This window comes from Microcebus murinus, chromosome 2, assembly GCF_040939455.1.
Source record: "Microcebus murinus isolate Inina chromosome 2, M.murinus_Inina_mat1.0, whole genome shotgun sequence".
In the NCBI taxonomy this organism is placed as follows: Eukaryota; Metazoa; Chordata; class Mammalia; order Primates; family Cheirogaleidae; genus Microcebus; species Microcebus murinus.
Window position 1 is genome coordinate 76,457,735 of NC_134105.1, and position 25,465 is coordinate 76,483,199.

The window sequence follows — 25,465 nt, forward strand, 5'->3', positions numbered from 1 at the left end:
AACACAGTTAGCCCACCAAATCCATGGGTTTTGCATCCATGAATTCAACCAATCATGGACTGAAAACAATTTTTGGGGGAAAAAAATGGATGGTTGCATCTGCACTGAGCATGTAGAGACTTTTATTCCCTTGTCATTATTTCTTAAACAATATAGCAAAACAACTATTTACATTGTATTTGGTATTATGAGTCATCTAGAAATGATTTAAAGTATAGAGAGCTGATTTATAAAAACGATAAATAAAGATGATTCAAGGCTATATGCGAATACTATACCCTTTTATATAAGGGACTTGAGTATCTGAATTTTGGTATGTGAGTGGGGTCCGGAAATCAATCCCCCATAGATAACAAGGGACAACTGTGTATATATATGTGAAAATATGTATATGACATATATATGACACATACATAATATGACAAAGGGATTGGTATACAGAACATAAAAGTAGAAAAAAATAGAAGAAAATGCCAAACTGAAGAAAGATGATGAGTTTACTGAATTCCAGAAAGAATTAATGAAAAAACAGACATGTAGACATGACCTGGTTAAATTTCAGAACTCTCAGGAAGGAGAATTAAACTGGCATCAAACTCCTTTTCTGGAACTCCAACTGCTAGAAGAGAATGAAATAGTATTTACAGACTTCTGAGGGGAAAAGAAATGTGGCGTTACAATTAGAATTGCATACCAAGGCAAATGATGGGGCATAATGTCACAACAAAGATATTTTCAGAGATGGAAAGACTCTGGAAATACATTGCCCATATAACCTTTCTAGAAAAAAAACTCAAGGAAATACTTGAGCCAAACAAAAGATGAAATGAATTCCAAAGAAGACATGGTATACAAAAAACAGAGGTGAGTTAAGACTATATTACTGCTGCTGTCAAAATGAGATTTAATTAAATTAAATAAATATACCCGAGATAATAGAAATGTAGTAAAAATTTATTCTAGACTTTTTTCTTTTATTTTCTTTCCTCTCATTCCTGACACTTTATGATTTCTTCCCCTCATATATGTTTTTTTGCCTAAAGAATTCCTTTAGCTCAACTTCCAACTCACTAATGAGGTCTTAGCTGTATTTAACCTGAAAATTACTGACTCAGAACTTTTAATTTTGATAACCATTTTGTTTTAATTTCCAAGGAATCTTTGTTTTGAGATTGCTTCTTTTGTAAAATAGATTATTTTTGTTTAATTTTTAATTAATGGACTATCTTACTGAATTTTAATGATCATATGAAATTTAAAAAATTATTTTGGGCCAGGTGCAGTGGCTCACGCCTGTAATCCTAGCAATCTGGGAGGCTGGGGTGGGAGGATTGTTTGAGGTCAGGAGTTCCAGACTAGCCTGAGCAAGAGTAAGACCCTAGGCCGGGTGCAGTAGCTCACACTTGTAATCCTAGCACTCTGGGAGGCCGAGGCAGGCGGATTGCTCGAGGTTAGGAGTTCAAAAGCAGCCTGAGCAAGAGCAAGATCCCATGTCTACTATAAATAGAAAGAAATTAATTGGCTAACTAATAGATATAGAAAAAGTTAGCCGGGCATGGTGGCGCATGCCTGTAGTCCCAGCTACTCGGAAGGCTGAGGCAGGAGGATTGCTTGAGCCCAGGAGTTTGAGGTTGCTGTGAGCTAGGCTGACACCACGGCACTCACTCTAGCCTGGGCAACAAAGTGAGACTCTGTCTTAAAAAAAAAAAAAAAAAAAAAAAAAAAAAAAAGAGTAAGACCCTGTCTCTATTAAAAATTTAAAAAATTAGCTGGGCTTGGTGGCACATGCCTGTAGTCCTAGCTTTTACAGAGACTGAGACAGGAGGATCGCTTGAGCCCAAGAGTTTGAGGTTGTGGTGAGCTACGAAGACCCCATTGCACTCTAGCCCTGGCAACAGAGTGAGACTATCTTGCAAAAAACCAAAAAGTTATTTTGTATTTCTTTTATTTATTTTTTCTTTCTTTTAAAAAAAATATTGTAGAAGATGTATTTCTATATTAACTGTTTTGACAGGGGACTTTTGCTTTGAACCTGTTAATTCTCTTTATAATAATGTATGATCACGTTTTATTTTCAGCTTATAATTATAAATAAAGATTATATGATAAATATAGATTAGTGTCTATGTACAACAGTAGTGAAAAGCCAAGAAAGAAAAAAAAGAAAAAGGTAATAAAAAAAGAAAAGAAAAATACAGATAAGTGTCTAGGGTTCTATTCTGCACTGAACATTAGAAATGTGGCTAGTGTAATCAAGGGGCCAAATTTTAAGATTAAGCTTTAATTAATTTAAATTGAAATATAAATAGCTACATGTGGCTGGTGACTACCATACTGGATAGAAGCAGGTCTAGACTGTTCATTATTCATGGCTGATATGGACTCTTCCAGCAAATGTATTGATCACTATTGATTTTTTCAGCAAGATCCTCTTCTTAGTGAGCTCCATGGAAAGTATAAAAGATGGCTGAGCTGTAGTGCAGAAAGAGACCAGTAGGTGGTCCCCTCCCTTCATCTCTCTACTATCTGCCCTTTTCTTTCTGTGCCTTTTCCACTGCACACAGAGCGTGGCACACAAGGGTGGCCAGCAGAAATGTCCACATTATCATCCTCAACGGCTCTCTTCTGCATCTCTTCCCAGCTTCAGATTCATGAGTAGAGACCCTTTCAGGAAGAGGATAGAATTGTTCTCTAACAGTGCTTGCACTGCCTCAGCAGGAAATTGACAGAGGAAGGAAGTCAAATAGAGATGTTCAGTCCTACCTGTGGTACCATGCTGATAATAAAACTATAATGGCAGTTTAAAAATCCAAAATCTTTTGACTTTCTTACCAATGTGAATCAAAAGCAACTTAACTGAGTTCTAAAATGTTGTGATGCATAGTATATAACAATCTTCCAAATGTTTCTGTAAATTATGAAATAATTCAACAAATAAATAATACATATGGTAATAGATCTAGAGGGATATATTCAATACATATGCTAAACTAAAATTGGAGCCTCCCATTTGGATGCAACTTCAGAAAGAAGACTGTGCACACAAATAATTTGGTAAAACTAAAGATACCTGTTCCACATATTGAAAAAACACTAAGAATTTTGTGATTATTTTATCCTTTATATATTTTTAAGTGCTCTATGCCACTGGTAAATTCTAATACTTTTTCCATTTTTCTTGTGTGAAAAATCACCATCATTTTTTCCAAATTCTCTACCAATTCTCAAATACACTTTAAGATAAGACATTAAATGACATGTTTAGCGTCTGTTGCCTTGGATGAGAACTCCTAGGGGATTCTTCTCTCACTGAGTTTTTTGAATTGGAAAAGAATACACAAAGGAGGCAGAGTTGCTCTGTGGGAGAAGCACAGGCTTTGGGGAAAGCACGTGGAGGTCAGTGACACATATTTGGTGGGACTCTGGTTGAGTTATTTACACCACTGAGCCTCAATGTTCTCATTGGTAAAATGAGGATACTACTATCTGCCTCACAATTATTGAAAGGAACAATTACTGGCATACTCAACAGGCTCTTCTATTTTCTCCTCTAACACTTTCTAAAAGGAAAAAGTTTGTTTTGCTTTATATGTCAAATAGACTTTCCGGAAATAGTTTAGTGTATGGATCTGCACTGAGCTGAAAAGTGTCCCTCCAAAACTCATGTCTACTTGGAACCTGGGAATCTGATCTTACTTAGAAATAGGGTCTTTGCAGATGTAATCAAGTTAAGATGAGGTTCCTCTGAATTAGAGTTGGGCCCTAAATCCTATGACTGGTGTCCTTACAAGAAGGCATGTGAAGACAAAGACATAGAAAAGGCCCATGTGCTGATGGAGGCAGAGATTACAGTGATGCAGCTGTAGGCCAAGGAATGCCCAGCATTGCTACCAGGAGCCAGGAAGAAGCAAGGAAGGATTCCTCCTCAGAAACTTCTAAGGGAGTATGGCACTTCCATTTCAGATTTCCAGCCTCTGGAATTGTGAAAGAATATATTTCTGTTGTTTTAAGCCACCCAGTTTATGGCATTTTGTTAGAGCACCCTGGGAAACTAAAATAGTACTGATTCCTAAAACAGAAATGGAAGCATTTTGGCTTATCTTCCATATAGAAAAAAGTATCATACATTTTGCTATGGCTGAATGATAGCAAGCAGATTCCCATTTCGATCTTGTTTGCCATGGATTTTCCAAGAGCACATTTTAGTACTATGTTACTTATGAATCATATTTACAATTGACCAAAACTCAATTCAATCAGGTTTTTAAAAAATATGTGTGGTGGGGGTGGAAACAGGTGAGTGGAGGAGGGGTTATATTAGTGGATCCTGATTTCTAAGAAAGAGAAGAACCACAAAGGCAGGGTCTACACCGATGCAGCAGGGCCTCTAGAGTCACACTGCAGGCAGAACTCACTGGGTTTCTCATCTTCTTGCTGTTTACTATCTTCACTCTTCTATCTATAGACTATCACTATCTAACAGGTGAAAACATGACTGCCAGCAACTCTCAAGTTGTATCTTTTACAGAGCTTGCCCCTGAAGAGAGACTGACTCCATTCTCTGGGTCTCCAAGTCCAAAAAGCCCAGAGAAAGACTTTGATTAGCCTGAGCTGGGTCAGCTGTCCCCTCTTGTATTTTTTCAGCTGTCCACTCTCGAACTACCCATTGCAAACCTGTGGCTGGCCAGTGCCCAGAGAGGGATAGATGGAGACACTTTATACAGGAAACAGCTTTAATTTCCTTCCTTAATAAAGAAGTAATTTTACCTTTAAAAAAAGAAAACTCCAAATTCTAACTAAAATGCTAAAATGAAGCAAGCAACCAGGGGAAGAGAAGTATTTTTTTTTCTTTTAATTTTTTCTTAATTTTAAAATTTTAATATTTATTTTCTTTTACTTCACCAACCTCTGCAATACAGAAGTAATTTTAAAGGCAGATACAAATATGATTTGGAGAATAAGAAGCAGCTGTAGATAAATCAAATTATCAGTAAAAGCAATACACCGATACCTTTAATGAAGAGCCAGTAACCAAATGAACTGAAGGCCTTATGTATGTAAGTTAAATAAAACAATTTTCATAGTTGAATTCAATGAAAAACTGTTCTATTTAAAAGAATAAAGGAAAATATAAAAAGTTAAGCAACTACTTTTTAATTTGAAGATTTAATTTATAGAAATTCTTGCCTTTTGGTAGTAAAGGACATAAATTTCATCACCAGTAAACATTTGACTGCCTATTATGGGTACGGCACTGAAGTGCCATGAGATTATTTCCAGAGACAATTAAACTCAATGTACAATTTGTAACTTTCTTAGAAATAGAAATGATTACTTACCATGTCACCAGGGTCTCTATTAGCCCGATCTAGTTCAAAAGAATCTATTTTATTGGTGCTCATTCCATCAGTGTCAGCAATGACATAATGTCTAGGTGAGTAGGCATTGGACAAGCTCCCCAGCAGCCTCAGGATCTCGGTGGTATGCCCACCTGGAAAAAAAAATCAGAAGTCCTAAGATTAACAAATGCACAATGGACACATCCATTTGTACATGTTATATCAATGTCATATTTTAGGGAAGGCAAGACCACTGTGATTGCATATTTCTCAAAAGACACAAGGAACAGTTGGAAATAATAACCTATGTCCTTGTATAAACACTATGTTTATATTGGGGAGAAGATAAAAAATATATAAAAATAAAATCAGCACTAGCAGTGGGTACTGAGGAAGATACAAAGAAGTATAAGACACAGGTCCTGTTATCAAGAAGACTGGCAGGAAAGGGGCAACACACACACACACACACACACATACACACGCACACATATAAAGAGGATGCAACATGGCAAGAAAAACTAAAATGTGTGGGGGTAAGCAAATGGTTATGAAAAATCAATGCCCTAAGAGTAGGGAAGATCCCCAGTAAAGACTGAGATGACTTGAAAGGTGAAGGTAATACGCAAATAGGTGCAGGGAGGTCCCTGGGCGTGAGTGAGGATAGTTAGGGCATGAGATGGCAAGATCTGAGACGTGTTCAAGGGGTGGTGGGAATATTAGGAAGAAATGTTAGGGTGAAGTAAGGTCAGAAAAGTACAATGAGAAATGGGAAGGCAGTCACTGCAAGATTCTGTGTAGAGAATGAGGGAAGAAAAGAGCAATGACCAGCAGGGGTTAGGTCTTCCTAACAAAGACTTTTTGTTCACTGTAACCGCAGCTCTTTACAGAGGTTTCAGCACACTGCAGGTCCTCAAATATTTCCCAGCTTCACCAAACTGTCTATGTACAGTTTTTGAAGTCATACAATCTCCAAAATTTTAATACTTTAATTTCAAAAGCATGAATTTAAAAATCAACTATATTCACGGAGCTTTCCTCCTATAAATCATTTAAGCTTACAATCAAACTCTGTATCAAAGAGCCCTATTACACCTATTTCAGTTTCATTTCACAAGCTCTTTGCCTCAGTCAGGTTCATGTCTTTAACATTCTCTGCATTCTTCTTATTTGTTACCCCCTCCTTGCCTTTGGTCATGCTGTTTCCCTTACCTAGAAAGCTTCCCCCACCCCACTTTCCTTATTGTGAGAAAAGAGCTTTTAATAGTGATACACAAACACACAAAAAGATAATCAAACAAATTAAGGATGTGTTTCCCCTAAACACACACACACACACACACACACACACACACACACACACATATATTTTATAATAGAACAGAAAGGATTTCTTTCTAGATGCCAGAAGGAATTAGATATAGAAAGAAATATGGCATAGATTTACTGGGAATTTCAGGAATTAGAATCATATATTAACTTTATAACTTGTCACCCATCTTTTTGACTGGGGCATGTAATTTACACATCTGGTTTATACTTATTTCAGTATTTTTAGTTTTAGCCTTGAATAAATGTGGTGGTTTGCAAAATAGGTACTTGTTTTTACAGTTGGAACAATTAAGGATAAAACCTAACATCCACAACACCTTCCACTACAATTAAAATTTCATTATACCTGCTTTAACAGTCTTTTTCTTTTTCTCTTTTTTTAAAAAAGAAACCCTGACTGTATACTATGAAAGTTGTCAGAATCAAAATAGAGTCACTTGTGTCAAATCTTGACAAAATGGAGCTAGGAAGGACATGAGAGGGTTCTCACATATGTACGATTGCCTGATAGCAAGAACTCTCACAAAAGATTATACCAAAACCACAACCTTGCAGAAAGGCCTCCGCAACTTTACACAAAAAATACTTCTGCAAGAACACCTACCCAGCAACTACCTGTCCAGTCTTAGACTGATACCACACTTGTTACTGATCCTTGTAGCCAAGGCTAATTGTTTCAAAACATCTTACATGCCCTCATTTTACCTTCAAAGACTCTTGTCTTCCCTTGCCTCCATGAATACTCCCATAGTTTCCTGTAGTGAGCATATTCCACATTGCAATGCTCATTCCTGAATAGACTTATTGTCTTTGGAGAATCTCTCTCTCTGTTTGCTATTTAAGTTGAAAATACATTCACTGGAAATTTAATTTTGTTACTGAATAAAGTCATTAAAATAATGGACTTTGTCTTCCATTTTACTTTTTTATTAAGATATATTTTGGGGGAATAAAATCCTCTCAGTTCTACCTTAAAACATATCCAGCACCCAATCACTTCCCACCTCCTTTGCTACCATTCTGCTCCAAGCCACTATCATCTCTCATAAGGATTATGAGCATAGCTTCCTGGTCTATTCCCTTCCACCCCCTTCCCCTTCAATCTGTCTCAACACACCATCCAGTGTGATGCTATTAAAAAGAGTTGACTGAATTATTTACTTCTGATTAAAACCTTCCAATGGTTTCATGTCTCATGTGGAATAAAACACTTCTCGTGATCTGAACCCTAACTGTATTTTACCACTTATACCTTATCTCCTGCCTCTTACCACTTGCTCAGTCTACTCCAGCCACCCTGGCCTTCTGGCTGTAGGATACCCTTCCCCATGTCATAGTATAATATTTAGCACTATATACTTTACTATGTAGTCTATTTGTTGTTTTTTTTTAATCTCCCCGCATCCCTGCCCAACTGGAAGGCAAGCACCATGAAGGCAAGAGTTTTTGTTCATTTTGGTACTGTTGTACCTCCAGTGCCTAGAAAATAGTAGGCCCTCCTCTTGCTGAATGAATGAGAGTTTGATATTAAATCTAAAATTTTCCTATGAGAGAACATAAAACCATGTTGTGTTTCAAGGAAAATGAGTAGTTTTGATAGATGGTCTCTGAACACAAGTGGTCAACTAAGTTTTTTATGGTACCTAAAGATTAAATGTTGCTTGGTCTTCAAGGTAAAGACTGAAAATGCCTTCTTCCTCTTCCAAAATTTGGGCATGAACTATTAAACTATTTGTCTGATTACAAGTCTTTCTTTGACTTGCATGATTCTCTGAGGCCCTTGATCCTTCTCTACCCTCAGTGACTTGAATGAAGGCATCACTTGCGATGTGAATTCTCAATCTTAATTTTGGTTTCTAGTCCACTAAATCTAGTACTGTCAAGTGAATAGCTCTCACACTCACATCCATCCATTTGTCAAGTTAAAAATCTGGAAATCATCCTTTAGTCCTTCCCTCTTTCATTTTCTACTTTCAATCCACAGTTGTGGATTTATCTCCTAAAATCTCCTAATCTCATTTGAATGCATTTGCTCCTTTCCATCCCCACACACTGCAGTCAGGCTATCATTTTACCTCATCTGAATTATTCAAAGATTCCTACTGATTTCTCTATCTCAGTCTTTGTCAAGACATTCCTTTGACAATGCAGGCTGGGTAATCTTTGTAAACACTCAGGTTGAATTGAGTGATTCTCCGTTTAAAAATAATACTTCAAGTCAGGCGCAGTGGCACCTGCCTACAGTCCCAGCTATTAAAGAGGCTGACACAGGAGGATTGCTTAAGCCCAAAAGTTTGAGGCCATCCTAACCAACAGAGTGAGATCCTGTCTCTAAAATAAACAAACAAATAAATAAATATTTTAAAAGATCCCTTTGCTACCAAGACTAACAATCACCATTTAGTAAATGCTTACTATATGCCAAGCACTTTACTAAACATTTTAAATACCATCACATTTAATCTCTCCTGAACTCTCTCAAGCCATGTGGAAACAGAAAACTCAGTGAGGTTAACTATAATAATTTGTCCAAGATTATTAAGGTAGTAGGAAGTGGCAGAGATGTGAATCAACTCTAGAGTTACTGCAATCTGGAGGCCTGTGGTCCTAAAACCTATATTTTACAGAACAGTAGAGTAGTAGCAATATCCTATAAAGCAGGGTTTAAAACATCCTTTAGGATCTGGACTTAGCTTACCTCTCCACATCAAACTCTGTGCAATAGTGCTGTCTCATCTCTGGCCATTCCAAGTGCTACCACCTTCTTTTCATACCTTCATAGCCCTAAAAGCCCCAGCTCTCCCTTGTCTGGCTAATTCTTGGTCATTTTTCAAGTAGCAGTTTAACATCACTTCTTCCAGGAAGTTTCCTAGCTCAAGTTCAGATAAAGTGGTGCCTTTTCTGAAGACTGCCATAGCAGTTTGTACTTCTTACACAATTATTACAAGATTATAGCACTCGTTAATATCTAATCATGGCAAATACTCATCTGGTTTTGTTAGGTTTTTTTATTCTCCATTTCATTTCATTTCACTACTGTATCCTCAAAACTTTCAACGTGTTTGGCACATAGTCAGCACTACAGGGCAAGTATATTGATCAGTTTTGTTATTTCCAAAGCTTAGCTTAGTGCCTGGCCTCTCCTACGGCTCAAAACATATTAAGTGAATAAAGTAATGAATTACACTTGAACATAAATTTAGTACATTTGCTATACTATAAATATTCTTCTTTCTAGGTGCAATTTCCTGGCATTTCCTTATGTATACACCATATGTGTACCCCTGTCAAAACTGTCCATTTAACATTGTAAGCGCCTACAAAGCTGGTGGATTCAGATTGTATCAACTTACAGTACAGTTTGTTGTTCATACTCTGCCACTGTGTGTATAATGTTCTACGTTCCGTAGGTCACTGTTTTTATCATCGTGGACTTTGTATATTTATAAATTTGGCAATTCACTTTGCCTCATTTATCATGTAGTATTCGTGTTTCCTAAATACCGAATGCCTAGATTAGATTAACACTGCAAAACAGCCGTACAAGGAAACTGCATGTTAGCATCAAAAGGCTTCTGCGTCCTCTCTGTTCACTGATTTATTTGTTAGAAAAATATACGCTACAGAGAAGCTTAATTACAGACAAGTGTGAGTTATTCAACTTGTCACTAAAAGACGCCAGGGCTGCGTCCGCAAACAGGCATTTTGCCCTGGCTGGGCTGACCGGTTCCGGTAACAGAAAAACTACAAAGCTCAGCATGCAACGCTCCAAGAAGTGCTAAAGGGACCAGAGAAGAGAGGCGCGGTGCACTCTGGGGTTTGTAGTGCCCACCCAAGCCCGACAGTCACCGCCTCGATACTTACCGGACCCCGCCACTACCAAGACACTGAGAGACTGCCGGGGCGTAACGTCCTGGGAACGGAGCACTATCCATAATCGCAGGACTAGGAGGACCGCCACAGCTCCTGCCGCTGCAGCTAGAATGAGGAGACACACCATGCAAAGAAGCGGCGCATGCGTGCTGTTCCCTGGAGCCGGCCGCGCACGAGCGGTCAAAGTTCGCCACTACGGGCGCCGGGAGACTCAAACGCCGAAGGGACGCCTCCTGGTGGGCGGGGCTCTGCGGGGATTCAGGGCTGCCCTGCGAATCCTGCGCTTCTGCTGCCGGAGCATAAGGTGAAATTCGGGAAGTTAATCGCTGGAGAAGTTTTGTTTTCCACCCGTCAGGCCGCACCCTTTAAGGCCCCAAAACTCCCAAGTTAGGAGGTGTTCCAGCTCTTTCAACTTTGTGAATTCCTCCTGCTGCTAATGGCATACATCGCTTTTTTTGTTTCTTTCTTCTTTTAAAGCGAAGAGAAATGTTTCTGTTGCACATACAGACATTACTGAAAGTGTTTGCCAGTAAAAGGTACTCTCGGAAGAAAAATTGAATGTAGGGCCCTCAAACAAACTCCCTCTTTCCCAACACTAATTTTTTTTTTTTTAACTTTTCTAGGCGTTTTCACAGCTCTCAGTATGGCCAGAGTGGTTGAGGGTGATCACCTCGATTTATGCATGAGAAAAGTGGAAGCTATTGACTCAAGGCAGCGGGATAGAGAAGGCATAGTCCTGCAGTTAATACTGTTTTACCACAGAGCATTCCCAGTTTTTCTTAGTGTCCTCAGCCAAAATGATGATCTGCCAACACCTCCTCCGATCCCAATTTTGCTTTTTTTTTTTTGTTTTTGAAACAGCTCTTGCTTTGTCGCCCAGGCTGGAGTGCAGTGGCAGGATCACAGCTCACTGCATCCTTGAACTTGTGGACTCAAGGGATCCTCCTACTTCAGCCTCCCAAATAGCTGGGACTACAGGTGTGAACCACCACATCTGGTCCAATTTTGCTTATTATTGTGTCTAATTCATATTACAGCGATGTGAGAATACTAAGATTAAAGAAGCCCCTTCACCCCAAATGTAATTTGCCTCTAAGGGTCCATCATAGGCCTATAAGTTATATAGGAGAGGTATACAGATGAGTAAACAGATTCAGAAAGGTGCAACTGCTTGGCCAAGTGGAATAGTGTCAGATCTAGAATTAGAAACCAGAAATCCTAACTCTTGCTGCATGGAAGTACTACATCTATTCCTTTGCTAAATTCAAACTTGCCTGATCATCACTCTTGCCTGGAGCCTAGAATGTGGTTTTAAAAGTGCAGGCTCCCAAGGTCCACTAGAGGGCTACTGAATCAGAATCTCCAGGGAAGTCACCTGGGATCTGCTTGTGTAACCAGTGTGTCAGTTCCTACCAGATGGCAAGTTTGGGAGACTTTGTGGATGCATCATTTCCTGGCTCATGGACCTCACAACACTTTCCAAATTCAGTCTTCCATCAAAGCCTCTTAACCCTACATTCTCACAATGAGGCCAAAAGTGGATATTATTCCCTTCTTTACAGATAGTGAAGTAGATTTCATAAAAGTTAAATAATTTATCTAAGATTTCTTAGCTAGTGAGTGGTGGAGAAAGTTCATAGTTGTGGACTTAAAAGTCAGTGTCTCTGGAATTAGAATCCTGTGGACTTACAAAGGTAGAGTTGGAAGTCCAGAGGTATGGCCTCTGGTGTAGTATGAAAAATAGCTCAAGAATGTTACAAAGGATATGTTTTTGTCTTATTTGCCCACTCTGCCATTGCCAGCAATGGCTTCACCCTGAGACTCTCTTTCCTCATACTTAAAGAGAGATACTAGTGGTCCCAGAAGTTACATCCACGCAGGGCAATCTCCAGAACCAAAAAAGAGGTTATTTGTCATTAGATCTTTTTTTAAAGGCGAGAAAACCTTTTCCAGAACCCCTATAGGAGACTTTCTTTCCCTCCTTTTGGCCATATTTATATCATGCATCATTTATGCCCATGCATAAAAGGAAAGAGACCCCAAAGGTAGGAGTGGAGGATGGAAGAAAACTCATCTATAGTATATGGCCGTTGTTTGAATGGTGAATACTGAACAAAATGGGCATTCTCTTGGAAAGGAGGAAGTTGAAGGAGGGAGGGAGGTTGGGTAGGCAAACTATATAGCCTCTGGATTGCTGTAAGGATAATGTGTGTGAAATGGCTTTGTAAGCTGAAACATGCAATGCAAATGTTGGAGATGTAATAATTATTTGGCTCTAGACCCCAAGCTCCATATTAGGGAAGATTTAATACTTAAAGGAGACTCTTACGTTTCCTGTTACCCCATCCCCTCACTATTGCAATTACCTATATCTGTAGGAAAAATCACTTTGACCACACTTGGCATGCAGATGGAAAGAATGGAAGCAATCAAGCGTGTGGGGCAGGCCAGTAAATTCAGAGAGTCAAAGAGGGTGGAGTAGCAGACATTGTTTGGAGTTACTGGTTGAGTTATTCTGATTTAAGGCAAGGGTCAAACTGTTAAGTTTTCCTGTCAAGGAAGTCAAGGACTGCAGGGAGCAGCTAGGTAGCAGGCAGGAACAGAAACAAAATTAAGAATTCCTGAACAAAAATGTTTACCGGGTAAGCTGAGTCCTGGGCCATATAGATAATCAAGAGGTCAAGAAACTGTAGTAGATTAATCAGGAAAGTGAATGCTGAGTGAGAAGAAACAACTAAAATTTCTCTGGAAGGTGAGTTGTACTGACAGTTCAGAAAACAGATTCACAGAAGTAAATTATAGTGCTGCAAAAAGCATGAAAAACATATTAATGGTAAAATGAATGATGATATGTGGTCCATAACAAATCCTAAGTAAAGTCTGTCTTGGAGTGTGATTTTTATTATCTTCTTAAATCTATTTCTTAAAGTTTCTATGGCAATTATCTACTATGCATATTTTTTAAGTTTCTTAAAAGTTCAGAGTATTTTGTACTGTTTAGTATTGTACACTATTCTTTAGGATTGTACATTGTAATTTATTCAACATTTAATGAGCATCTGCTATGTGCTAGACACTTTTAAGTGCAGGGGATGTCATATAAATAGGACAGTAGGCCAGGCAAAAACCTTGGACAAGGGAGATAACAGTGGAAGTAGAAGAGGACAGATTTGAGATATAGTTTATAGGGGAAGTCAATAAAACTTGTTGATGGATTTGATATTGGGAATGAAGAAAAAGAAAGCTTCAAAACTGGTTAGATGGCGTTATTTAGAAAGAATAAACAGACTGGAGGAGAAACAAGCTTTTGTGGTTAGGAGAAGGGGAGAAAATGAAGTGTTCTGTTTTGGACTTTAGTTTGAATAACCTATTAGATATCCAAGTGGCTATGTCAAATAGACAGTTTTATGCACAAATCTGAAGCTAAGTCAGCCCTCGAGGTATAAATTTCGAATTCATTAGCATATAGATGATATTTAAAGCCATGGGACTGGGTGAGATCCCCTAAGGAGAGAGTTTAGGTCAGCCCTATCTAATAGAACTTTCTATAATGATGAAAGTGTTTTATATTTGTGTAGTACACTATCCACGTATGCCTACTGAGCATTTGAAATATGGCTAGTGCAACTGAGGAATTGAATTTTTATTTCATTTGAATTATTTTAAATTTAAATAGACACACTTGGCTATTGGCTGCTGTATTAGACAATGCAGGATAGAGAAGACTGTGGGGTCACTAACATTTAGAGGTTTAGTAGAGGAGATTGAACTAGCAAAGAATATGGAAAAGGAAAAGTCAGAGAAATAAGAGGAAAATTAGGAAAGAATGATGTCCACTAAAACCAAGAAAGGAAAATGATTCAAGAATGAGAGTACAGTCAGCTATGTCACATGCTATTAATAGATGAGATCAGATGTCTTGGGAACAGGTTAGTCATTGAGGATCTAAACAAGGTGGTGATGGAAGGCAGGTGCAAATAAGCTGAAGAAAAAATGGGAAATGAAGAATAGCAGTCTCTCTGGACAGTCATTTCAATGTTTTCTTTGACAGGAATGAATAAACTGGGTGGGTGATGGAGAACAATTTGGAATCAAGGAAACATTTTTTAAGATGGGAGTTACTTAATATATTTGTTGATGTTAAAAAGATCCAATAGAGGGCCAGGCTTGGTGGCTCATGCTTGTAATGCCAGCACTTTGGGATGCTGAGTTGGGAGGTTTGCTTGAGGCCAGGAGTTCAAGACCAGCCTGGGCAACATAGCGAGATGCTGTTTCTACATTAAAAAAAAAAAGTTTGCTGGGTGTGATGGCTTGCACCCCTTAGTACCAGCTACTTAGGAGGCTGACTAGGAGGATCTCTTGAGCCCAGGAATTTGATGCTGCAGTGAGCTTTGACTGGGACTCTGTCTCTCAAAAGGGAATGAGCACAGAAACAAATTTCTTTTTCTTTCTTTCTTTCTTTTTTCTTTTTTTTTTTTTTTTTGAGATAGAGTCTTGCTTTGTTGCCCAGGCTGGAGTGAGTGCCATGGCGTTAGCCCAGCTCACAGCAACCTCAAATGCCTGGGCTCAAGTGATCCTTCTGCCTCAGCCTCCTGAGTAGCTGGGACTACAGGCATGCACCACCATGCCCAGCTATTTTTTTCTATATATATTAGTTGGCCAATTAATTTATTTCTATTTATAGTAGAGACAGGGCCTCGCTCTTGCTCAGGCTGGTTTTGAACTCCTGACCTCAAGCAATCCGCCCGCCTCGGCCTCCCAGAGTGCTAGGATTACAGACGTGAGCCACCACACCCAGCCTTAATTTTTTCTATATATATATTGGTTGGCCAATTAATTTCTTTCTATTTATAGTAGAGACGGGGTCTCGCTCTTGCTCAGGCTGGTTTTGAACTCCTGACCTTAAGCAATCCGCCCGCCTCAGCCTCCCAGAGTGCTAGGATTACTGGAGTGAGCCACCGCGCCCAGCCAATAAATTTCTTCAAAAGATGTAAGGAGTTGGGATCTAGAGCACCAGTGGAGAGGCTGAACTCTGAGAGGACGATGGTAACAGGATGGAGGACAGGGATATGGATGCAGATGCAAGAAGGTTCGTATAATTTGTGGTGAGTAGACGAGAGTGTGGAGACTAGGAGTATAGTGTGAGAGGCTTGAGGAGAGAAGGTTTGAAATAATAATCTTGAAGAGTAAGTGGCTTACTCACCAAGATCAGTGTAAGATTTCTGGGCAGATAAGAATATCATTTGAAGCTTGTGATAACAAATTTAGTGAGAAACCAGCCAGCATAATTTTATGTATTTTCCCTCCACTAGAAAAGGCAGATAGTTGGTGCTATACTTTGAATGCGTCCCCCCAAAAAGCATGTGTTGGAAACTTAATCTCCAGTTCAATTATGTTGGGAGATGGAGCCTAATGGGAGGTGTTTAGGTCATGAAGGCTCAACCCGCATGAACGGGTTAGTGCTGATTATAAAAGGGCTTGAGGCTATGAGTTCCATCTCTTGTTCTCTTTCATCATACCATGGGATGATGCAGTATGAAGGTCCTCATAAGATGCTGGCCCTTCTATTTTGGACTTCCCAGCCTCCAGAACCACAAGAAATAAATTTTTGTTCATTATAAATTTACCCAGTCTCAGGTATGCACAGTCTTAGCAGCACTAAGCAGGCAAAGACAGTTGGCAGTAACTAGAGTTAGAGTTTTGACAGGTGAATACAAAGGAGAGAAGGTGCTTTTTAAGGGAGTGAGGTCTGTGGAATTTCGTGTGGACATAGTAGAAAGTGAAGACATGGGAGTAGAGAGGGGAGAGTGAATGAATATTAGAAGGATAGTAATATCAGTAGATTGGAGACATCAAGAAGATTGGAAAATTATAATCCTATACTTTGGGAGGCTGAGGCAGGAGGATTGCTTAAGGCCCAGGAATTCAAGAACAGCTTGAGCAAGGGTAAAACCCTGCCGCTACAAAAAATAGAAAAAATTAGCCAGGCATGGTGGCACATGCCTATAATCCCAGTAACTTGGGAGGCTGAGGTAGGAGAATTGCTTGAGCCCAGGAGTTTGAAGTCAAAGTGAGCTATGATGATGCCACTGCACATTAGCGTGGGGGACAGATCAAGACCCTGTCTCAACACAAACAAAACAACTCCTTCCAAAAAGAAAAAGAAAAGAGCATTAGGTATGAGCTAGATATCTTCCATTTGTCCCTCTAGTTCCATTCTCTGTTCTTCACCATTTCAGTCAGTACCATGTTAGCTGAAATTGATGAACTAAATCAACAGGCTTTCTTGTCCTCTAGTTCTGGTTGGGTTTGGCCAATGGGAATGTTCAGTAGAAGATCTGATGGAGGGAAGGCTGTGTCACTGAACTGAAAGTCCTTGTTCTTTTCAATGTGACCTTCTCTATACACATCTCTCCTTCTGGGTCCTGGCATTCCCTTTCCTTGTTCCTTCAGGCCTGGGGGGATACTGTCAGGTTACAGTCTGAAGTGTTGGTTCTTGGTGCACTCTTGTTTGAAAAATGACCAGACACACTGAAAGCAAGGTAAGCACGAAAACGGGGTTTATTGAGGAGAGAAAAATAGGATTATAAAGCAAGAGCAAGATATAGGTTTACAGAGCAAGATACATATGCCACAGAAGACAACTAGACCCATTGTCATAGCAAAAGAAAGACCTTGGTTATGGTCTAGGTCTTGTTTTATAGTTCCTGGATTGGGACTTCTCTGTGCTTCAGATGTCATCATAGAACCACTTTGGTGGACAGATGGGAGTTATAGGACCTGAGTCTTACTGTGCATACAGATCTCCCATGAGCCTCTCTGAAAGCCCATGGGGGTAGAGGGTGAACTGAAGCAGCACCCACTTTCTCCCCTAGGAGACCTGAAATCCCTCGCTATCTACCTAAAAGTACCCACTGCTACTAGCCCTGGGTTACTGCACTATCCCTGTGTTTTCCCTACCTCATTCACACCTTTGTTTATTAAATCATTCTCAAGTTAACCCAATCCAAGTATGCTATCTATATCCTATTGAGGATGCTGATTGATACAGGGTAGTACAACTACATGACAAGAACTTCAAAGGAACTGGAGTTTTTGAAAGAAGGAGGAGACATGGTTTGGAAGCAGCTATAGGGATGCAAGGGGGTGTGAGAAACAAATAGCTTCTATCTGAGAGACATACTGGGAAAGTGCAGGAGAGTGAGGCTTCAGCTTAAGCAGGGAAGTGGAGAAGGCATTCAAAGAGAGGTTTCAGATATAGGGGAAGTTTGCAGGTTATGTGTCAGGAGGTCCAAAGAATGTAGTAAAAGGCTTTGAAGGGTGCTGAGGAACGAAGGTTGGGTTAGACTAGGGGATTTATGAGGCACTAATGATAAGAATTAGGACAATAATGGATGATATGGGAAGCTTCTAGGGGTTGAAGTAAATAGGAATACAGGCAGACTCTCTCCATTCATTTTAGTTCAGTTCTGCCAGTGTCTATTGTATGCTGCACACCAGGCTGGGCACTGGGGCTACAGTGGTAAGGTAATAACAGTTAACACCCAAGCAGTGACTTAACAATGAGCTTGACTGTGTGAACCACATGCCTCTTGACAGAGCGTCCTAGAGAAAAGCCACCTAACCTATTTTTTGGGCTGCATGGGGAGAGTGGGCTGCTAGGGATCCTGGCAGCCAGGGCCCCTCCCACCTGAATCCAACCATCTTCAGTCCTACTAGGGATAGAAAAGTATGGATAAAGAAGAATGAAGCCTTTTTGTAACAACCCGGGAGACCACTTTGGTCAGCATCATGCTTGTCCGTGACAAGGTAGGATAGAGCTGGGAGTTCTTAGTCTGGGTCAAGGATAGAACTGGGGCTGTGTGACCACTAGAATTGCTATTTATATGCCTCACTACTAAAGATCTTTTGGAAGATTAGTCAGGATGGGTGACAGAAATTGTCCCAGTACAAACCAAATAATCTTAGCTATAATTAAGACTTTTTTTTTTCCTTTTTAAATACACTAATACATGTTTGAGTTACAACGTTTTCCTGGATAGAGCCACTACCTCCTAGGACTCCTTGAAGGCTAAGGCAACTATTTAATACTTATAATAATTGGCATTCATTGTGTGCTTACCATATGCCAGGCACTCAGAACATGGATGAATTATTTTAATTTTCACAACAACCCTATGAAGTAGACACTATTATGATCCTCACTTTACAAATGAGGACACTGAGGTACAGAGAGATTACATCATTTGCTGTGGGTCACAAAGTCAGGAATTAGTTGAGTCAGGATTTGGCCTTAGTCTGACTCTATAGCCTACAGTTTTATCTTCTACATTATCATTAAAACTATTTATTATACATTTACACCAGCTACTGTGCTATATATTAAGGAAAGCAAGGCCAGGCATGGTGGCTTACGCCTATAATCCTAGCACTCCGGGAGGCTGAGGCAGGAGGATTGCTTGAGGTCAAGAGTATCGAGAGTTCAAGATCAGCCTGAACAAGAACAAGACCCTGTCTCTACTGAAAATAGAAAAAATTAGCTGGGCAACAAAAAATAGAAACAGAAAATTAGCTGTGTGTTGTAGCGAGCACCTGTAGTTGCAGCTACTCAAGAGGCTGAGGAAGGAGGATCACTTGAGCCTAGGAGTTTGAGGTTGCTGTGAGCTAGGCTGACACCATGGCACTGTAGCTCAGAAAACGGAGTGAGACTCTGTCTCCCTCCCCCCCAAAAAAGCAAGATAGAAATATGATATTATTTACTATGTCTGATTTTTCACTTATTAAATAGGAATAAAAGGATTTTTTTTAAATGGGTTTTTAACATTCCAGTCAAGAACTGCTTTTCTTTTTTCTGGTTTTTCCTCCAAGCTCATTCAAAAAGGATACTCTGTGTGTGTGTGTTTGTGTGTATGTGTCATCTTCATTCAAGCCTTAAGGTGAATATGTAGTGAAATTACTAAGACACCATTTTATTATCCTTTGTTTTTACTTTATGTTCATTTATCCCCGATGTGTCTTTCTAGATATGTTTATAAATCCCTTGTCCTAGCCTTGTCAAAATGCCTTATCAGGCCCAAATTTAACAAGACATTTAAATCTTATTTAAAAATGCATTCCCAGACTATCACGGGAAGTATCATACTACATTATACTGTTTTTTTTTTATTTCAGCATATTATTGGGGTACAGATTTTAAGGTTTCAATAAATGTCCATTTCCCCCCCTCCCCCTACAAGTCTGAGTCTCCATCATGACCATCCCCCAGATGGTGCACATCTCACTCATTATGTATGTATATACCTGCCCCCCTCCCCCCTCCCCCCTCCCACCTGCCCAATACCCTATTACTGTAGTACCTATGTGACCACTTAGGTGCTGTTCAGTTAATACCAATTTGCTGGTGAGTATATGTGGTGCTTGTTTTTCCATTCTTGGGAAACTTCACTTAATAGTATGGGTTCCAGCTCTAACCAGGAAAATATAAGATGTGCTATATCACCATTGTTTCTTAGAGCTGAATAGTACTCCATGGTATACATATACCACATTTTATTAATCCATTCTTGGATTGATGGGCACTTGGGCTGTTTCCACAGCCTTGCAATGATGAATTGTGCTGCTATAAACATTCGAGTGCAGGTGTCTTTTTTATAGAGTGTCATTGGATCATTTGGGTAGATGCCCACATTATACTGTTTTAAAAGAAATCTTTTTTAAGTAGAGACAGGAACTCCTGGGAGAACTCAAGGGATCCTCCAGCCTGCACCTCCCAAAGTGCTGGGATTATTTTCTCCTCAGTCCAATCTTCTCTTCCCCCAAAGCCTCTGCCTGCATCTGCACTGGTTTTCTTTTCTCCTTCCTTGTGTACACCAACTCATTTTTCTATCTCTCTCTCAAATTATTTTCTGCTGCCACAGAGCTTTTCATCCTTGATAGAAATGCACAAATTGTGTCTTCACTCTTACCTGACTATTCATTATTCCTTAACTTTATATGAAGAAGGAGCATGACAAACTTCCTGTGAAATTCATATATATAATAATACATGCTGTCTACCATTTAATAAGCCATGTATATACCTTCTCAACTACCTCTCACAATCAACCATCCTATGAACTTAAGTACTATTATTATCTCTGATTTGTAGGTGAGGAAATGGAGGCTATACTATCCTAAATTAACACTGCTGGTTCTTGGACTTGACTTCCTGTGTCTGTACTATGGCCATCTAGTGGCTTCAGGAATATAGTGATCTTAGGGAAGGCACTTAATGAGAACACATTTTACAGTAAGAAGGGGATTTAAAAAGTGAAATATACAGATGTGCTGCTTAAAGGTTAGTGTTACTGTGTGTAAATAATCAATGAATATACTTTATAATGATAGATGGATAGCTCTTGCTGTGTGCCTTTTAACCTGGTTTCTTTTCAATGTCTCAATGACTTATTTAATATCCTGTTCATCTTTCATCAACATTAGGTGCCCTATTCATTGTGAATCGCTTCTCAATTTGTTAACTTATTGACACACTTTTTTGATATAAATCTTAGGTGACTTAGCTATTTTACAATTCCCTTCTCCTCCATACCAGTATTCCAGTGGGCTCTTTGCTGCTTGTATTTGTTTGGGATAAGTTAAAAGATAACCTAAATGAACCTGAGAAAGCATTGACACTTTGTAATGCTTTATTAATATTTCCCAAGGAAACTGTGGAATAACTGTCTTAAGTTATAATTTAGAAGAATCTCTAATTTTTCCTTTCTGAAAAGGTGCTATACTCTATTTTTTTTTCTTTTTTTATTAATTTTTTTTTCTTCTTTCTTTTTTGTTTCTTTGGTCTGCTTCTAGGGAAAGGTGCTATACTCTAAATACAACCTTTTATGGTCATTTCCTCTATCAGTAATGCCCTCTCTTTCCTGAATCTTGAGCCACTGACTCTCACTGTGCCTCTTTTTTTTTCTTTATTCACTTGTTATAGCAGCAACAGGACCTCACTGTGTCTTTACCCTTAGCCTATAAAACAAGTCTCAAGTCTCTCTCATTAAAAAATAAAAGCAAAATCAATAAAACACCTCCTCAATGAGTCGGACTCAGCATAACTCCTTTAAACAGACAGCCCAGCCACATTAAAATGGCACCCAGTCTTTAACCACACCTTTTATCCCTTTACCAGAGCACTCCACTCCCACTCTATTTTTATGCAGTCGGACTATGTGACGGAACTGAAGCCTTCTGCTGAGCACAAAGTTACATTTCAGATGCTGAGAGGCGGTCATCCTGGCCATGTGGCCAGGCAGCCTATTCTTGGTGGACTATGTGGAGGTTCCTGCCTGCATATGGAGGCAGCATCTCCCCTCAGCCATGGCACAGAAATCAGGTACTGACACAGGCCTTTCCCTAGAATGACACTGCCCTGTGCATACCGGATACCTCTAAAATATACTGACCCAGAGAGTGTCCAAGTGTCTGAGAGCTTGGTTGAATACAAATAGAAACAGATCCTTTCTCTGATAAAGCTCACAAATAAACAGGGCATATTTGGTTAGCCCTATCTTGGCCAACCTTTGCTGTCAGCCGCCACTAGGTGGCTCTCCAGCGATCTTTCTAAAAGGGCTGACAAACCACCCAGGAGTTGGGGGACCTTCTAGGTTTAGGTGTCACAGGCAAACATTCCCTTTACTCCTCTGATGCCTCCTCTCAGCCTTGCATTTCTTTCTTCCAAACCTCTCAGTCGGGTGGCCTCATCTCCCTTCTTCAGAAATGTTCAACCATTTCCCATCAAAAGTTTCATCCTTTGGTTTATTATTCCATATTCTAATGCCTCAGACTTCATCTGAATAAGTACTCAGTACCTGGGGTTCCAGAGGATAATGGGCTCCAGCCCCATAAATAAGTCTGAAGGTGAATCTCCCAAATGGCGGTCCAGTCTTCCTACCAACGTGAGCTATGTCACCTAGATTGCAAGCACACATTGCAATAAGCAGCGTTCAGTTTCCTCGGAAACAACACAGCCTAATCCTTCCTCCATGAAGTAATATTTCTTTTCTTAAAGGAAGTTTGGCCTTATCATATAAGAACAGGAGATCCCTGCTTTTCTGTCACTTTGAAGAATCAGCACCAACTTTAATTAGAAATTTGTTGACCCTGGGTCTCCTCTTATAGGAGTTTGGAATGGAAGGTAGGGTTACATTTCCAGATTAGTCTGCCAAACAAAGGTGCCGAAGTTTATAAGTTGTACTACTGCTTATTCATATGTCTCTTACCCATTCATATTTATTGATTCATTGACCACCTCCATCCTCCCCACCCCCCAGTGGATATTCTAAAATTTGGGGCTTTGCCCAAATTTCAGCTATGGCTAAGGTATTTTCCTGTCCTTCTTCATCTCTCCACTCAGTTAGATCCCCTGACTCTCCAGGGAACAAGCCAGCTATCTCATGCAGAAGTGGCAGTTACTGAGATGGAGGCACTGTCTCTGGAGGCCCCAGGATCTCATTGCCATAGGAGTCAACCATCACATCCAAGAGAAGTTCTGAACTTCAGGAAAACTTTTCCAGTCTAAGATACAAAGCACTGTTTTTCCAACTGTTCAAAAATGTACATTATATATATGTTCAATCAAAAAAAAAATATATATATATATATGGTGGGCAGCTACAACTGTGGGCCATCTTAGTCTTTAAGTATGTGGCTTTATTTCCAGGTTCACTATTCTCTTCCACTGACCTATGTGTCTATTTTTATACCAATACCATGCTATTTTGGTTACATTAATTAGGCTTGTATAACTTGAAATCAGGCAATGTGATGCCTCCAGTTTTGTTCCTTTTGCTCAAGATTTCTTTGGCTACTCAGGCTCTTTTTTGATTGTGTATGAACTTTAGAATTGTTTTTTCTAATCCTATAAAAAATGGGCTGGCCGTGGTGGCTCACGCCTATAATCTTAGCACTCTGGGAGGAGGAGAGTGCTAGGGAGGATTGCTTGAGCTCAGGAGTTCGAGATCAGTCTGAGCAAGAGTGAGACCCCGTCTTTAAAAAAATAAAAAATAAAAATAAAAAATAATCCTGTAAAAAAGGACATCACTATTTTAGTAGAGATTGCATTGAACTTGTAGATTGCTTTTGGCAGTATAGTCATTTTAACCATATTAATTCTTCTAATCCATCAGCTTGGGACATATTTCCATTTGTTTGTCTCTTTCATAATTTCTTTCATCAGTGTTTTTAGTTTTCCTTGTAGAGGTCTTTTACCTCCTTGGTTAGATATATTCCTAGGTACTCTTTTTTTGTAGCTATTATAAGTGGGATTGCTTTCTTTTTCTTTTTAATTGTTTTTTTTTTTTTTGAGACAGAGACTCACTTTGTTGCCCAGGCTAGAGTGAGTGCTGTGGCATTGGCCTAGCTCACAGCAACCTCAATCTCCTGGGCTCAAGTGATCCTGCTGCCTCAGCCTCCCGAGTAGCTGGGACTTCCAGCATGCGCTACCATGCCCAGCTAGTTTTTTCTATATATATTTTTAGTTGGTTAATTAATTTCTTTCTATTTTTAGTAGAGACAGGGTCTTGCTCAGGCTAGTTTTGAACTCCTGACCTCGAGCAATCCGCCCACCCGGGCCTCCCAGAGTGCTAGGATTACAGGCGTGAGCCACCACGCCCGGCTGGGATTGCTTTCTTGATTTGGTTTTTGACTGGATTTATTTGGGTATAGAAATGTTACTGATTCCTAAACATGCATATTATATTCTGAAACTTTACTGAATTCATCTATCAAACCTAAAAATTTTTTGGTAGAGTCTTTAGGGTTTTCTAGATATAAGATCATATTATTAGTGAACAGGAATAATTTGACTTCTTCTTTTCCAATTTGGATTCTTTTTATTTTTTCCTCTTGCCTGATTGCTCTGGCAAAGACTTCCAGTGTTATGTTGAATAAGAGTGGTGAAAGTAGACATCCTTGTCTTGTTCCAGTGCTTAGTGGGAATGCTTTCAACTTTTCCCTATTAAGTATAATGTTGGCTGTGGGTTTGTTGTATATGTCTTTTATTATTTTGAGATATATTCCTTCTATGCCTAGATTATTGTGGATTTTTATCATGAAGGGATACTGAATTTCATTGAATGTAAAGCCAGTTTTCTTAGAAAAGATCACGTTATGTTTGCTGTCTCATTTTTCTTTGTTCATTTTCTTAACTTTTTGATTCACTGAAATCTAGCATCTGCCATCATTATTCTCCAATAACCACTGGGTTTTCAAGCCTGAAGAACATTTCCTTTTCTTATCTTTCTCTTAGGTAATTGAAGAAACTTAAAAAGAATTTTTTTTCTTCCATTGTCTTTGATTACTCCCTTTTCTTCTGATTCTCCTCCTGCTGCTTTTGTCCTATCTCAATATTCTTCTTGAGCCTTTCATTTTCTATCTACTTCCCTTAAAATTAAAAAGAAAAATCTTATAAAATAAATAAAAGTACTGGAAATAATAAAATAGAGATTTGGGTTCCCACCAGCTACATTTTGCCATATACTTTTTTTAGACTCTCATTTGCTTTTCTTCTAAGAAACAAACTTCTCATTTATCCTCTTTTTGTTTTTTTGGTTTTTTTTGTTTTTGAGACAGAATCTTGCTCTGTTACCCTGGGTAAAGTGCAGTGGCATGATCAACTCCTGGGCTTAAATGTTCCTCCTGTCTCAGCCTCCCAAGTAGCTGGGACCACAGGTGCACACCACAATGCCCAGCTGATTTTTTTTTAAATATTTTAAATGAAGTTTTTAATATAATTAAAGGTAACAAGACTTTCTTTGACTTGCAGAGTAACCTCAAAATGAATGGAAGACTTAAAACTGCAAAACACAAGACATTATCATAGCTCTGACCTTAATGAACTCATGTATAAAATGATAATCCCATTTCCTCCTGATTACTAC

General features: G+C 39.2%; 2 protein-coding genes across 7 annotated transcripts in view; one reads left to right on the forward strand and one right to left on the reverse strand.

Moving 5' to 3' along the window:
- The window catches only part of ALG14 (ALG14 UDP-N-acetylglucosaminyltransferase subunit), an 87,576-nt gene extending 76,819 nt beyond the window's left edge, over positions 1-10,757 (reverse strand). Inside the window, exons 1-2 of the mRNA XM_012790987.3 lie at positions 10,536-10,757; positions 5,340-5,491 (exon numbers count right to left, since the gene is read on the reverse strand). Coding sequence (XP_012646441.1) covers positions 5,340-5,491; positions 10,536-10,671 — 288 coding nt within the window. The 5' untranslated portion in view covers positions 10,672-10,757. The remainder of the gene's footprint in view (positions 1-5,339; positions 5,492-10,535) is intronic.
- A 7,376-nt stretch (positions 10,758-18,133) lies between these two features.
- TLCD4 (TLC domain containing 4) overlaps positions 18,134-25,465 on the forward strand; it is a 94,901-nt gene continuing 87,569 nt past the window's right edge. For all 6 annotated transcript variants that reach the window (XM_012790995.3, XM_012791002.3, XM_012790993.3 and 3 more), the window contains exon 1: positions 18,134-18,353. Coding sequence is in view for 1 of the 6 variants with exons in the window: in XM_012791001.3 (XP_012646455.2) it covers positions 18,336-18,353 (18 nt within the window). In the remaining 5 variants the exon portion in view is untranslated. The remainder of the gene's footprint in view (positions 18,354-25,465) is intronic.